At 43.8% G+C, this 17,183-nt stretch overlaps 1 protein-coding gene across 3 annotated transcripts in view; it reads right to left on the bottom strand.

The window, feature by feature from the left end:
- The window catches only part of papss2b (3'-phosphoadenosine 5'-phosphosulfate synthase 2b), a 73,714-nt gene that overhangs the window by 36,027 nt on the left and 20,504 nt on the right, over positions 1 to 17,183 (bottom strand). For all 3 annotated transcript variants that reach the window (XM_080205483.1, XM_080205485.1, XM_080205484.1), the window contains exons 2-4: positions 3,421 to 3,535; positions 2,559 to 2,794; positions 409 to 547 (exon numbers count right to left, since the gene is read on the bottom strand). In XM_080205483.1, the coding sequence (XP_080061609.1) occupies positions 409 to 547; positions 2,559 to 2,794; positions 3,421 to 3,535 (490 nt within the window). The remainder of the gene's footprint in view (positions 1 to 408; positions 548 to 2,558; positions 2,795 to 3,420; positions 3,536 to 17,183) is intronic.

Genomic DNA, 17,183 nt, shown 5'->3' with positions numbered 1-17,183 from the left:
GAGGACTTTTTCCTCACAAATAATTTGTGAAGATTTCCATTGTCTTTTTGCTCAGAGGCCAAACTCAGTGAGCTTTTGCTGCTGTTGTTTGATATTTCTGCATTTTCTATGCATAGATACAACAAGGTCACGCTTTAGATTAGAAACGAACTATCACTGCTGACCCTCGATTCTGGCTGTTCTCATATTTCCCACTGATAGCTGTACTAAATTTACAATGTTTCACTGCAGCCAACGGAGCTGTGTGCTCACTGCACGGACAAACGCTCTTGTAACTTCTCTTCGATTAACTGATAGTCATCAACAATCCTGAAAGCTAGTGTTGGAGATGGGTCTCACACAATGGGGGAAAACTTAGTTGTTGGCATTCTCGCAAGAGCCCCCTTGCTGATGGTGTGATGTCAATACCTTTGATCTCTCCCGCTCTGGCCTTCTTATAAAGACCTTTCACATCACGGCTTTCACAGATATCTAACGGAGCATCCACAAAGACTTCAAAAAATGGAAGTTTGGAGACCTCGTGGATTTTTCTTGCTTTTTCACGATCCTAAAGAGATAAATGAATGTTCAAAAAATTAACACTTCTTGTTTGTAGTGAAAAAAAAAGGGTAATCTAGACTCAAAACATCAGCTCTTTTCTCTGCTTACAGATGCTACCAGACCTGCTGAGATTTTCTCTTTTAGTTATTGTTGGTGGTGGTTGGCAGAGGACATTAATTCCTCCTTAAATCTTTCCACCAGGCAGCCAAAACTGTATCGAGCTCTAATCAATAATCACGTTGCTTTAATTATAATCTCTGGTTTGGAATCATATCGATTTTTTTCAGACTTTTTAAACAGGTGGTTTAAACTTTGGTAAAACACGTCTTGTTCAGAAAATAAGAAAGCAGCTGAAGCCAGTTGAAAACGTCATCTAGAATAATCTAATTGGATGTATTTTATTCATATCCTCATCTCTTTAATGTAGCATATTAGTGTGGGAGTTAGTGAATGTTTTAATAATTAAAATGCCATTTCAGTGAGTACAGTGACAAGATCATCAAATACGTTGCCTGCTTTTTAAATGACCTTTTCTGGAGCATTGGAGCATAAAGTTCTGATGATCAGTTTGCTTCTTCCTGCATTTGCAGGTGAGAACTATGGACAATAGGTTTTTTTAAAACTTAGTCAATCAGCCGTCCATCAAAACACCTCCTCCAGTCACGTATCAAACAGTCAATTCAGGATGTATGGGTCAATAAAACCAAAGAGCCCAACACTAGTTAAAATATTTCTCAAATCGTCTGTGACTTCAACAAGAAATTAGATAGAACTCTTGGGGCTAAAGGGATCAAGTGATTTGGGGGAAGACAGGATAAGATATTGAATTTGATGATCACCCATGATCAAAATGAATGGCAAACTAGGCTTGAAGGGCCAAATGGTCTACTCCTGTTTCTATTTTCTAGGTTTCTAAAATATTTTGATCTTTTTGAGACTGAAGGATGGATTACAGAAGGAAACTGATTATTCTCTAAAGCATCACTCAAGGAATTTGATGCTAAATTCAATTCCACATTAAAGAAACTATAGCATACTCCTTATTTCTTATCCAACATTCCAGTAGCTACATCCAGATCAAATCACTTACAACTGTATATAGTGGGAGTGCAGTTGAAAAGAGTTACCACTCTTGGGTGGCATGGTGCCTCGGTGATTAGCACTGCTGCCTCACAGCACCAGGCACCTGGGTTTCATTCCCAGCCTGGGTCACTATCTGTGTGGAGTTTGCACATTCTCCCCGTTTCCTTCAGGTGTCTGGTTTCTTCCCACAGTCCAAAGATGGGCAAAGCTAGGTGGAATGGCCATGCTAAATTGCCCCATATTGTCAGGGAGATGAGCAGGGCAAATGTGTGAGGTTACGGGAATAGGCCCTTGGGTGGGATTGTTGTCTGTGCAGGCTCGATGGGCTGAATGGCCTCCTTCTGCACTGTTGGGATTCTATGATCCACTCCTCTCCCTTGTCTCCTGGCCTTAGGTTTGATGCTCCACATTTAAGTTCTCCTCTTTGGTTAGGGTTGGAGGAGGGTGGGGATGGAGGCGAGGGAGGGGTGTGGGGGAAAACAACCCTCTGTGTAGGCAGCACCATGTAATCATAAAATGCTGCTCCTACATTGATGCCAAGAGGCCAATTTCTTTCCCAGTTGGGATTTTTCCAGCTCCCAAAAATCTTGGCCGAACAGCTACAATTTACAGTAAACTCTAGCAGGTAGCCGAGGTTGAGATTCAAATCAGCAGTAGTTTAATTGAACTAGAGGATCCTCAACAAGAGGATGACGGTCAGAGACATTACTGGGCTGGATTCTCCGAGCTCGCCCACAGCTGGGATTCTCCAGTCCCGCTGAGGTGAATGGAGATTTTGCTGAATGCCAAATTCTCCGTTCTCACTGGCAGTGGCAGCGGGGCGTGACTGGCTGGAGGATTCCGAGCAATAGTATTTAGCCTCCTATCGAAGGAATGGAGGCTGGAATGAAGTTATATAACGGAACGTGTCAGTTCCTTCTGTCTCATGAACTTACCTTTGTAAACGGAGAGATGAAACTAGTGATGCAGACAAGACCAGCATCTGCAAACAGCTTGGCCACCTCAGCAATACGCCGGATATTCTCTTCACGGTCCTCCGAGGTGAAACCCAAGTTCTTGTTGAGTCCTTGTCTGATATTATCTCCATCCAAAGAGTAACAAGGAATACCATGAGTTACCAAGTACTCCTCCAACGCAAATCCAATAGTGGTCTTGCCAGCGCCTGATAGACCTGAATGGAAAATATCGATGTCAATTAAGTTGGAATAGGCTTCCTAAAATTATTAAAAAAGATCCAGAGGAGAACCACTATTTCTGCAATGCCTCGTATGTCCACCATGAAAGCTGATGATACCAGGATTGTTACTCCTGGCCACTTTCCCCTGCCTGTTAATTTGATTCCCATTTCTGCTGCAATCTGAGATTGCCTGCACCCCACCCTTCGTCGCTAACTCTTGCTGCCGTGATGTGGAAATGCCGGCGTTGGGCTGGGGTGGACACGGTAAGAGGTCTCACGACACCAGGTCTAACAGGTTTATTTGGAAACTCGAGCCCTGGGTGCAATGCTCCACTCACTGATGAAGGAGCAGTGCTCCGAAAGCTCGTGATTCCAAATAAACCTGTTGGACTTTAACCTGGTGTTGTAAGATTCTTACTGTAACTCTGCTGCTTCAGGCTAATTCCAGTTGCTGCAACAGGAGTAGAAACAGGACTACACTTGCAAGTGTAAACCTATTGGAAGAGCTATTGCCTGGAGAAATGATGAGATGAATGAAAAGGCTCTGGGCTGAAGTATGCGATATCTTACATGTTGGTGAATTGGCATACAATTATACATAATCTTAGACAACATGTTACCTGTCAGCCAGACAGTACAGCCACGGAATCCACTACGGGTGCCGACAATTTGGCCTCTCTTGCTTCGACTAACGTGATGGGATTGATAGACCACATTGGTGGATTTCTGAATTTCCTGCATGATTAGAAGATGTTGTGCGTTAGCAATTGTCTGACAGGACACCTTACCCGAAATACCAGGCATCAGACGATCGACAATAAGAAAGTGAATAAAGGAAAGATTATCATGTATCCCTAAATGAAGCAAATGCATAAATGAAGCACATTTTGTATCCTCATCAAATGAATGACACTGGGAAAAGAACGATTGAGGATTTCTATTTGTTTAAATTTGCCCAAGCCAATTAACAAAAACAGGATGTCGTCCATTAGAAGCTGCTGTTCCCACATACTGAACTTGAACCCGCAGTCCTATACAAAAGAAATATTGGATGATTACCAACTTGAGTGTAAACCATATGCAAACATTAAACCTCCCAACTGCTCTCCTTTTTGACACAGAATTCATTTGTAGTGAATAGGTAGTGTATAACTGAAGACAAAATGAAACATGTTAGTTTACTTGTGAATTACAAGATTATCATCAGTACACTTTCTTGACCAGAATACTGCCGTCAGTCAACATTGAGGTAAATGATGATGTGGTGAATCCAACTAGACTTCAACCCTACCTCTGTTCCCACAGCCACAGTTACCACGGCACATTTACAGATTAGATTTTTAAAAATTCACCCATGGGATGTGGACGTCACTGGTTGGCCAACATTTGTAGCCCATCCTAGTTGTCCTTGTTCAGAGGGTAGTTAAGAGTCAACCACATTGCTGTGGATCTGGAGTCACATGTAGGCCAGACCAGTTAAGGACAGCGGATTTCCCTCTCTAAAAAGGACATTAGTGAACCAAATGGGTTTTTCCAATAATCGACAATCGTTTCATGGCCATCAGTAGATTCTTAATTCCAGATTTTTTATTGAATTCTATTTTTATTGAATTTAAATATCTGCCATAACAGGATTTGAACCTGGGTCCCTCGAACATTAACTGAGTTACTGAATTAATAGTCTAGCAATAATACCACCGGGCCATCGCTTCTCCTGTTGGCAGTCTTATAAAGATAAATTGCGTCACAATCATCCTGACAGGTGGAAATGATAGCTATAGGCAAGTGTAAAATGTTTCCAGTATTGGACAAAAGATACTGACAGGTTAACCTTATCCGATGGCACCATTCAGCCAAGCTTAGAACAAAGAACAACAACACAGCACGGGAAACAGGCCCTTTGGCCCAACGAGCCCGTGCCGCCGTCCCACTGTCTCAGTGTCCTATTCATGATTTTAGCCTACGCCTAATGTGCGAGGATCAGGGAGGTCCAATTTAGGGACAATTTAGTACCCAATCAATCAGCCTAAAAGCACATCTTTGGGGATGTGGGAGGAAACCGGAGCACCCGGAGGAAACCCACACAACCACGGGGAGAACGTGCAAACTCCCACAGACACAGGCCCAAATCCATGTGTCCGCACAGCAACAGAGATAGTCTCTGAGCTGTCATATTGCCCTCGAGATGGTCCAGTTCAAGCACACTAACGACATGAAGCAATAGGCAACTCCCGAAGCAACGTCCAAGAGCAGCCCACTACAACCTGCCGCATGCATGCCCCTTGCTGGACTTAAATGCCAGTGGAGACAAAAAAATTCATTATTAAACAGGCAAAGACTAACATCCCTGAGGCAAAACGTATTCCCAAGCCTACAATGTTTAGTAAGGCCTACCATATCCCCCTATATGTAGCCCGCTCATGCGGCTGTCTAAGTGACTCTTAAACAACCCTAGCGTGCCTGCTTCCACCACCTTACTCGGCAGTGCATTCCACACCCCCACTACCCTTTGCGTGAAAAACTGCCCTCTAATATTTGTCTTATACCTAGCCCCCCTCACCCTAAGCCCGTGACCCCTCGTTCTATCCATTTCTAATAGCGGAAAAAGCTTACCACCATTTACTCTATCTATCCCCTTCATAATCTTATAAACCTCTATTAGATTCCCCCTCAGCCGACGTCTCTCAAGGGAAAACAGCCCAAGTTCGTTCAATCTTTCCTCGTAACACAGCCCTTCCATACCAGGCAGCATCCTGGTAAATCTCCTCTGCACTCTCTCCAGGATCTCTACATCCTTCCGGTAGTACGGCGACCAGAACTGGACGCAGTACTCCAAGTGAGGCCTAACCAACGTTCTATACAACTGCAACATCAGACTCCTACTCTTATATTCTATACCTCTTCCTATGAAGGCTAACATACCATACGCTTTCCTCATCACATTCTGCACCTGCACCGACACCGACACCTTCAGGGACTTGTGCACTTGCACCCCCAGGTCTCTCTGCGTACCTATACTCCGGATAGTTCTACTTTTTATCGTATAACTCCCCTCCACATTATTCCGGCCAAAGTGCATCACCTCGCATTTCTCCGGATTAAATTCCATTTGCCATCTATCTGCCCAATCTACCAGCCTGTCTATGTCCTGTTGCATTGCCAGGCACTGCTCCTCAGTACCCGCCAATCCAACCATCTTAGTGTCATCAGCAAATTTGCTGATCACACCACCTACCCCCTCTTCCAAGTCATTAATATATACCACAAATAGAAGAGGTCCTAGTACCGAGCCCTGCGGCACACCACTGGTGACAGACCTCCAATTGGAAAAGGAGCCTTCCACTACTACTCGCTGTCTCCTCCTCCCAAGCCAGTTCTCCACCCATCTACATACCTGGCCTTGTATCCCATGAGCCTTCACCTTTTCTATCAGCCTACCATGAGGGACCTTGTCAAACGCCTTACTGAAATCCATATAGACGACATCAACGGCTTGTCCTTCGTCAACCGTTTTTGTCACCTCTTCAAAAAATTCCACTAGATTCGTAAGGCACGACTTCCCTGTAACGAAGCCATGCTGCGTATCCCTGATCAGATTGCAGCGCTCCAGATGTTCATACATCCTATCCTTGAGGATCCTCTCCATTAGCTTGCCTATAACTGAAGTCAAGCTCACCGGCCTATAATTCCCTGGGTTATCCCTCTGACCCTACATTGGTAGTAATTTGTTATAGACTAATTCCATGCTGAAGCAATGGGACTTCTGCCTAATTGTGTGATTCATTCACAAAAAAGGTCTTTCAACAACACACACATGGATTTACGTTGTATTTCTATGCTAATTCCTAACTCATGAGTGAGTGCATTGGTGCAAAGCATGATTAAGGCCTTGCATTCAGACTGCTGCTTTTGAGAATCAAAGCAACAATCTATAAATGGCGTACGGCAGAATAATCTCAACCAAGACCGAAATTACTTGGCAGCTTCAGTTCATCTCACTTCCAATAAATCCCACTTCCCTGTGCTTCTCCCAATTCAGACTGTGACAGAACTAGGAAGATCAAAGCTTGGATTCACATTCTGCGTAAGACAGTACAATAATGGAGGAGGGTTTCTATCTGAATTCCTGTGTGGCCCAGTGCCCACTTTTACTACAATTTGTTTTCAATGGGATCTTGCTGTACAGAAAAGGACTGCCCACTGGCCTACCAGGCAACAGTGAGTAGGCTCCAATAATAATTCACTGCCTGTGAATTGGGCTGAGGCTGTGAAAGTTGCTACATGAATGCATTTTTTTTTATAACTTCTGCTAACTTTGATTGCTCCAACTTTCAGTGAAATTCTTCCATTTAATAATGTGTCAATGGAGACCTCTAGCAGTAGAATAATAGCCAGAGGTACCATAATTCTGTTCATACTGTATGTTAGAAGTATTATTAAAATAAGTATTAAATTTTGTATTCTGTCAGTGTGCCAGAATTCTAGAGATGGCTATGATTAAAAAATTATAGGAAAAGTAAAAATATTTTTAATAGGTTTATGTACGTTTTACAATTTATTGAAATTTGTAGCCTGGAACCGATGGATTAAGGCACCGCATTGTGCATTGTTCATTATGAGCCTTTCATTTAATGTTTGAATGAGACAAAAGTTTTTGATGCCAGAATATTTTAACTAATACAGTCTCATTTGTAATGCACTCCAGAAAATAGTGGAGAGCAGGGGCTGGTGGTGAATAGGACATGCTCTTTGTTCATTTTTTTTTTGAAACCACGGTGGCACAGTGGATAGCACTGCTGCCTCTCAGCGCCAGGGACACAGGTTCAATTCTGGCCTCAGGTCTGTGTGGAGTTTGCACATTCTCCCTGTGTTTCCCTGGCTTTCCTCCGGGTGCTCCGGTTTCTTCCTAATGCGTGCCGGCTAGGTTGATTAGCCATGCTAAATTGACCCTAGTGTCAGGGGGATTAGCAGGGTAAGTATGTGGGGTTGCAGAAATAGGGCCTGGATGGGATTGTGGTCGGTGCAGACTTGATGGGTTGAATGGTCTCCGTCTGCACTGTAGGGAATCTATGAACAGAAATGGCACAAAAATCGAAGCTTATATCCCAGGATATTGCAGAGTGACATTGAGGATACTTTGTAGTTGCTGAGTTACTCAGTGGTTGCGATTGTGTGACTTCAAGCTTTTGATCATTTGGCCTGCACCTGATTTAAGTCTTTAAAGTCCTAAGGGTCAGCACTGTTCTGCAGGCAAACACATCATATGATATTTCTGACTGAACAAATTTCCACAACAGGTGAAATGTCACATCCAGAACCAATGGGCTGCTGTCTAATCCACTTTAGTGCCGTCAGTATGCTGCCTGGACACAGGCTATGAAAATACCTCAATGTCCCCTTGCTTTGAAGTGTTTGCAGAGGAGGAGTCAGGACAGCCCTACCACTCTCCGAGATCTCTGCAGTGCTCCAATTCTCACCTCTTGTGCATTCCCCACCTCTGCTTTCTCATTCAATGGTGGGACATGGGTGTTGCTGGCTGGGCAGCAGTTATTGCCCATCCCTAGTTGCCCTTGAGGAGGTGGTGCTGAAATGCTGTAGTTCATGTGCTATGGGTTTACCCGCAATGCTATTAGACAGGGAATTCCAGTATTTTGACCCAGCGATTGCAACGGAAAGTCAGGACGGTGAGTGGCTTGAAGGGGAATTTGCAGGTGGTGGTGTTCCCATGTAGCTGTTGCCCTTGTCCTTCTAGAGGGAAGTAGTCATGGTTTTGGAAGGCGCTGTCTAAGGATCTTTGGTGAATTGCTGCCGTGCACCTTGTAGATTGTACACATTGTTGCTACTGAGTGATGCAGGCCGCTTTGTCCTGGGTGGCATTGAGCTTCTTGAGTGTTGTTGGAGCTGTACGCATCCAGGCAAATGGAGAATATTCCATGGCACTCCTAACTGATATCTTGTAGGCAGGCTTTAGGGAGTCACTCAGCACAGTATGCCCAGCCTCTGACCTGCTCTTGTAGCCATGTTGCTTATGTGGCAGATCAAGTTGAGTTTCTGATCAATGGTAACCCCAAGGGTGTTAACATTCATTTGGGGACATGAATTCAGCTTTCTTTCCCTTGTTAAAACTTCTCTGCCTCACGACCTCTCTTGCCTGCTCTAAGACATTCCTTCAAACTTACCTATTTACCAAGATTTTGACCACCTATTTTAATATTGACTTAGGTGCATGCTAACGCTCCTGCAAAATGCCATGGGGCACTTGACAAGATTAAAGATGCTGTATAAATACAAGAGGATTTTGCTGGACTGCAATGGTAACTATTGTCACTTTATTTGGTTTCTGAGTCACCGTTTATCAGCTTATTTACTGATGACTGACTCAGAAATTGTTCTGGTCAGTGTTGTTCCAAACGATTGCCTGTTGTAGCACTCTCCAGCCGTAGACAGAGCTGCCAAACAAGAGTGAAGCAGCAGAAATAAGAGAGGTAAGTAAGGGATAGGATTCAGTTTTTTTTAATAAGCAAGGGGAGCTTGATATCACTGCGATAAGTTCAGAAATTTAAGAAGGTGCAGCTGCAGGACAATGCATTGGTCAAAAAAAAAAAGCACCACTCCAAACTTGGAACAAAGCAATGGTGTTCATTCGACTCTCTGGAAACTACACAACAAACTTAAGGAAGCTTCCACAAAAGAACTATGTGAATAGAGGTTATTACTTAAGTAATTAAGAAAGTTTAATCTTACACTGCGCCGTTGTCTTTGAATCTTGAAGTTCATGCCTGCAGTGGTTCATATTTTGTTAATTTGAGCATCATAAGATCTAGGTCATAGCCCATTACTGTAAATTGAGCCCTGTTCGTGACAACTAATAGGGCAGCATAATAATGTAACAAGTGACAACTGGAATGAGGATATTGCACCCATTTCACCTCGTGAAGATTTAAAAGGAACTATATCAGCATTTCTGACATTGAAACAATAATTTTTACATCAGGCTTACATTTCTTGGATGTGTTTGCCTTTGAGTAGTTCATTTTATAAGTACAACAAGCAAAACTGAGCCATTTTTACCAGGCAACAACATATCGGTAAACATTTTGTGCCATTACACCAGCTCCAGAGAATCGTAGAATCCCTATAATGCAGAAAGAGGCCATTTGGCCCATCAAGCCTGCACCGACACCAATCCCACCCAGCCTCTATCCCCGTAATCCCACGTATTTACCCTGCTAATCCCCCTAATCTACACATTTTGGGACACTAAGGAGCAATTTAGCATGGCCAATCAACCTAATCTGCATATTTGTGGATTGTCGGAGGAAACCCACGCAGACAGACACAGGGAGAACTCCACACAGACAGCCACCCGAGGCCGGGTCCCTGGCACTGTGAGGCAGCAGCACTTACTACTGTGCCACCGTGCCGCTCCCAGTGGGAACACAAATCCAAAATGAAAAATCCACCCTAATCTGGCAAGGAATCTGGTAGTAAAATATAACAAAATGGCAGCTGAAGTTAATTTACAAAGAGTAAATCTTATGCTCTCTGCCAGAGAGGACACCAAGTTAAAAAAAAATGACAAAATGGCTATTTATTCACCACAACCTCTGGAATAACGTTAATTTGGGGATAGTCAAAGAATTGAAGGTACAAAAAGCATCAACAACAACTTATGTTTGTACCCTGGTCAAGAAGGCTGACAGGGTCAGGACAAGAGGCAAGGCAGGAAGACTGAACAAGTGAAGGTGTGTGGAATCCAAAGCAAAGTCAATACAAACATATGAATCAGGAGGAGTAGGCCATTCAGCCTCTTGAGCCTGTTCCACCATTTGATAAGGTCACGGCTGATTGGATTATAAACTCAACTCTACCTTCCCTTGTTTACTTCTTGTAACATAGAAAATAGGAACAGGAATAGACCAATATAATCAAGGACCCCACACACCCCGAACATGCTGCCTCCACCATCTTCCATCGGGAAGCAGATACAGAAGTCTGAGGTCTCGTACCAATTCAAGGATATCTTCTCTCCTGCTGCCATCATATTGAATGGACCTATCTCACATTAAGTTGATTTTTCTCTACACCCTAGCTATGATTGTAAAGCTACATTCTGCACTCTCTCCTTTCCTTCCCTATGTATGGTATGTTTTGTCTGTACAGCGTGCAAGAAACAATACTTTTCAGTGTATACCAGTACATGTGACAATAATAAATCAAATCAAAAATTTGGTGCTTGAGCCCGCTCCACCATTCTTCATGATCATGGCTGATCATCCAGCTCAATATTCTGATCTAGCCTTCCCCTCCACATCCTTCAGTCTCTTTTGCCCTAAGTCTACACTTCCCACTGCCTTGGAAAAGCAGCCAACATAATCAGGGACCCCAGGCTCCCCGGACATACTCTCTTTCAGCTTCTTCCATTGGGAAGAAGATACAAAAGTTTGAGGCCACGTACCAACCCACTCAAGAACAACTTCTTCCCTGCTGCCATCAGGCTTTTGAATGAATCCAACATTAAGCTGATCTTTCTTGATACTCTAGCTATGATTGTATCACTACCCTCTCCTTTCGTTCTCTATGAATGGTATGCTTTGTCTGTATAGCATGCAAGGAACAATACTTTCACCGTACACTAATATGTGTGACAATAATAAATCAAAAAGTGATATTTAACTCCTCTTTGAAAACATGCAATGTTTTATTCTTAATTGCTTTCTGTGATAGCCACAGGCTTACTGCTCTCTGGGTGAGCAAAGTTTTCCTCATCTCAGTCCTAAAAGGTTTACCTCATATTCCTCAGACTGTGACCGTGATTCTGGGCGTTAGTGAGTGAGATTTTGCAAACCCAGGTAAGTCGTGGGGGTTACAGATAGATGTGACATGAACCCAAGATGAACCCCATAGGTCCATGTCACACTATCTGTAACCCTCATGACTTACCTGGGTTTGCAAAATCTCTAATTGTCCTGGTTTGAGACAATTCCCACCTCTAACCTGTGCTTAACCCTCTCTCCACTCACATTGTCTGCACCTGTAAAGACTTGATTACCTGCTAAAACTCGCATTCCAACCATTATCTGTGTCTATATATGCCCTGTTTGTGAACTGAACTCTTCACTCACCTGATGAAGGGGCAGCACTCCGAAAGCTCATGCTACCAAGGAAACCTGTTGGACTTTAACCTGGTGTTGTGAAATTACTTACTGTTCCTCATATAAGGAGACCATAATTGTCCATAATATTCCAGGAATGGCCCTGAATTATTGCAACGAGACATCCCTGCTCATAGACTTGAATCCTTTCGCTATAAAGGCCAACATGCCATTTGTCTTCTTTACCGCCTACTGCATCTGCATACTTACCTTCAGCGACTGGTGTCTGAGGTCTCTCAGGTCTCATAGCACATTCCCTTCTCTCAATTTATAGCCATTCAGATAATAATCTGCCTTCTTGTTTTTACTACCACAGTAGATAACCTCACATTTATCCACATTATACTGCATCTGCCATCCATTTGCCCACTCAGCCTGTCCAAATCACGTGGAAGCATCTCTGCATCCTCCTCACAGCTCACCCTCCCAGCCAGCATCTGCAAGACATTACATTTAATTCCCTCAGCTAAATCATTAATATACATTGTGAATAGTTGGGGGTCCTATCACTGATCTTATGACACCCCACTAATCATTGCCTGCCATTCGGAAAATGTTGTAGTTATTCCTACTCTTTTTTCCTTTCTGCAAATCAGTTTCCTGTCCATCTTAATACAACACCCTAATCCCATGAATTTTAATTTTACAGGCTAATCTCTTATATGGTCCATCACCTGCAATCCCATGCGCTGCAATCCAATGTGCTTTAACCTTATGTAGTAACCTGCTGTTTGAGACCTTGTCAAAAGCCTTCAGAAAGTCCAAATAAATCACATCCACTGGCTCTCCCTCATCAAGTCTGCCAGTTATATCCTTAAAGAATTCCAGCAGGTCTGTCAAGCATGATTTCCCTTTCGTAAATCGGTGCTGAATCTGTTTGACTCTGCCACAGTTTACCACTGTTATAAAATCTTTGATAATGGACTCTAGCATTTTCCCAATGACTGCCATCAGGCTGACTGATCTATAATCCTCTGTTTTGTCACCTTTTTAAATAGTGGGGTTACATTAACTACCCTCCAGTGTGTAGAGACTATTCCAGAGTCTACAGAACCTTGGAAGATAATCACCAACGCATCCGCTATTTCTAGGCCGCTTCTTTAAGTACTCTGGGATGTAGATTTCCACTCCTGGGGATTTATCTGCCTTCAATCTCCTCAATTTCTCCAATGTTATTTCTCTACTAATACTGATTTCCTTCAGTTTATCCCTCATATTAAACTCTTTGCCAACATGACCTTCCTTATCAGTCAAGAATATATCAAACTTAGCCTTAAAAATATTCAGTGACCCAATCTCCACTGCTCTGAGGATAAAAAAATCCACAGACTAATGAACCTTTGAGAGAGAAAAAACTCCTCATCCACATCCTAAATGGAAGACTCCTTATTTTTAAATTGTGTCCCCCAGTCCTAGTCTCTCCCACAAGGGGAAACATTCTCTTAGCATTCACCTCAAGGCTCCTCAGGACCTTATATGTTCTGCTATGATCGCCTCTCAATCTTCTAAACGCTTAACAGATACAGGTCCTTGTAGGATAACTAACTCCCCCTCATCTCAGGAATCAGTTGACTGAGCTTTTTGCTTCTAATGCAATTATATCCTTTCTGAAGTAAGGGGATCAAAGCTATACACAGGCCTCCAGTTGGGGTCTCACCAAAGGTCTGTACAACTGTATATCCCATTCCCCTTCCTATAAACAATATCATTCTGTCTGCCTCCCTAATTACTTGCTACATCTGCTTACCAACATTTCCTGACTCATACCAGAACATGATGTGGAGATGCCGGCGTTGGATTGGAGTAAACACAGCAAGAAGTCTCAAAACACCAGGTTAAAATCCAACAGGTTTATTTGGTAGCAAAAGCCAGTAACTTTCGGAGCGCTGCCCCTTAGATCCCTCCGTACCTCAAAATCTCATCCTTTTTAAATAGTTTTCTGATTTTTTTGTTCTACCTGCCACGGTGGACAAGATCATATTTTCTCCACATCATTCTCCATCTGCCAAATTTCCACCCACCCACTTAACCTATCCATAAACCCTCTGTAGGCTCCTTATTGTTACATCTTGCAAAGCGCCTGCAGCCACGTGCAATGGTTAATACAGCACTGCCTGTCGCGAGTTGGTTAGAGCAAACAGATCCATCACTATTCCAAGTCTAGGGTATCATTATTGACTATGCCTATGACTCCCTGCAGGATCCTTCACAATGCAACTGCCTTCATGAATGGACAATACAGCTGTATTAATTTACACTGAATCTTAGAATCCCTATAGTGCAGTAAGAGGCCATTTGGGCCATTGAGCCTGCACCAGCAACAATCCCACCCAAGCTCTATCCCTATTACCCTGCATACCCTGCTGGTCCCCCTGACAGTGAGGGGCAATTTAACAGGGAGAATCCACTAAACTTGCACATCTTTGGACTGTGGGAGGAAACCAGAGCACCTGGAGGAAACCCACGCAGACACAGGGAGAATGTGCAAATTCCACACAGTGACCCAAGGCTGGAAGTGAACCTGGGTCCCTGGCGCTGTGACACAGCGTTGCTAACCACTGAGCCACTGTGCCACCCAGAATCAATAGCGTCAGGCAGGCCTCTGTTCTTTTTCACGATAGATGCTCTGATTTTTTAAAATCACATCCGTCATTCATGCCCCCAGTGATTTCCTTACACATTAAATGAAAGGCTAGCTGCTTTGAGGTGGTGTGCTACTTGGATTCGGGTATTTCTTTGGAATCCATGGGTCACTCATGGAACTCTGCTCTACTCAGTCTCTATATGAAGTAGAAATCTTATTGGGCAAACCACTGGAGTCACAGAACAGCATTGCTGACAATTTGACCAGTTGGATAGTTTCCTGCAAAGCAGTCGAGAGATAGTGTACTGCACAATCATTGGATGGAATTCCTCTGTTAAGAGCAGTTGGGGAGGTGTGTGTGTGTGTGCGCGAGCGCATGTGTGCTGCGGTCATAGAATTGGGAGAGAAGGTGGGAGACAGAATGTTCACCTATCCCACCTTCTGCCTCACCCTCCTATGAAGTCTGAGTCAGGGGACTTTCCACGCAGCGCCATTTGAAGGTCTTAAATGGTCAACAATTAAGGGTCTCATCCCACCTCCGTGAGCAGGATATCAGTGGTGGGGCAGGGGTTAGTTGGTGCCAGTGAGAACTGGTGATCTCCCTTGTTTGGGAGTCCTTCCACACTAGCATCAATTTACCCCGGGAGTGTAGGACCATCCCCATTGAAACACCTCCACTCACCCGAGGCCCTCGAAAAGAGCAAACTCGAATCAGCTCATGAAAAGGCAAGACAACATGCTTTTGAAAGAATGTTTCAGAGGTATGGACGTAACTGAAATATCAATCTTTGATGTGGGGCAGAAAGAATGGAGACCAAGGAATCTGGGGAATAAAATGATATAGATTGAGACGTTTTAGCTGGAAATGATTGCCAGAGTGGGATGAACTTTGGAAGCAATTTTAAAATGAGGACAAAAAGGGGCTTGCTGGAAATTCGAGAAGCAGTGGAACTTTGTGAGGATAGGCATGGTGAAAGTTCAGAAGGAAGCTTGAATCAAGGAATGTTGGATTAACTCTCATCTGCGTGGAGGAAGTGAGGCTGGATTTGATCATAAGAAGTTGGGACTCGAGGTGATAATGACGCGGATGAGGGGGTCAGTGTCTGATGGGTAGGAACATAAACTGGCACCAGTCCAGGAGTAGAAGTTGTTGGTTTTAGGATGGAGTGTGTATACCGTGCTAATGTGGGGAGTGCAAATTGGATCAAAAAGATTTAAACATGAGCATGTAGAATAGACCAGAAGAGAGCACAGTTAACTGCAAAGAGAACAGTTTTTAAGATGTTGACAAAGCAGGTAGTGGGTTTCTGAAAGAAAGTAAATTTTAATGATGGCTTGGGAATTGAAGGAAAATCATTGTCAAGGACTGGCTTGAGGACAGGGTTGAAAGAACAATTGGGAGAGCGATGAGTATGACAGGATAATGCTTCTTTCTGGGTGACATGGTGGCTCAGTGGTTAGCACTGCTGTCTCACAGTTCCAGGGGCCTGGGTTCAATTCTTGGCTTGGATCACTGTCTGTGTGGAGTTTGCATGTTCACCCTGTGTCTGCATGGGTTTCCTCCAACAGTTCAAACATGTGCAAGTTAGGTTGATTGGCCATGCTAAATTGCCCATAGTGTCCTGGAATGTGTAGGATAGAGGGATTAGCAGGGTAATGTTGTGAGGATAGGGCCTGGGGTGGGATTGTTGTAGGTGCAGAATCGATGGGCTGATTGGCTTCCTTCTGCACTGTAGGGATTCTGTGGAAATCACAGCTCTGGTTTGAGTTTAACGCTCAGTTTACACACCAATGGAGGACTTGTGGTGGAGTGGGTAGCATCCCTGCCTCTGAGCCAAAAGCTCCAGGTTCGAGTCCCACCCCAGGACTTGGTGACCAAGGAAGGTGTGGTCATAACGCGATCAAACAGTTTGATGTCAACGTGCAAAATCCTTCCAGACATGCCAATGGCGGTGGTAAGTGTGGGAGAGACTCCTGATCAGCCTTTTTATTATTCATTCACAGGCTGTGGGTGTCACTGGCTGGGCCAGCATTTATTGTCTGTCCCTAACTGCCCTCCGTTTCTGAGCATTTGAGAGTCAACCACATTGCTGTGGGTCTGGAGTCACATAGAGGCCCAGGCCAGGTAAGGACAACAGATTTCCTTCCATGGCATTCTGCAGTCCTTACCAGTGAACCAGATGGGTTATTTTAACGACAATTGACAATGGTTTCATGGTCATCATTAGACTCTTTGTTAAGTTCCAGATTTTGAATTCAAATTTCACCATGTGCTGTATTGGGATTCCAACCCAGGTCCCCAGGTTTTGATGTGGGGTGGTGTCCCTCAAGCTATAAGCCCCTGGCAATAGAGATCTGTCCAGGGAATTACTACCTATGGAAACAGTCTGTTTCTGTGCACTACTAGTTGTGGGAAGAGAACTGGAATTACACACCATCAGGAAGAAGGCAGGGTTACTGATTGAGTCAGCACCAAAGCTGGTGATAGTGAGTAATAAATAGGGTGACATTAGCTGTGCTGATATTTGAGCTTTTGTAAGTTTCGCCTTAACCAGGGTTTGATGCCAGAGAGGAGGGCTAATAATAACGATGGACTCAATGGGGGTGACAGTGAGGTCATCCACCATTGTATGCTGATACATAT

The sequence above is a fragment of the Carcharhinus amblyrhynchos genome, chromosome 17, assembly GCF_965287045.1.
Source record: "Carcharhinus amblyrhynchos chromosome 17, sCarAmb.v2.hapA, whole genome shotgun sequence".
NCBI classification, from domain to species: domain Eukaryota; kingdom Metazoa; phylum Chordata; class Chondrichthyes; order Carcharhiniformes; family Carcharhinidae; genus Carcharhinus; species Carcharhinus amblyrhynchos.
Note: the sequence above shows the minus strand (reverse complement) of the source record. Positions and strands in the feature narration are given on the sequence as shown.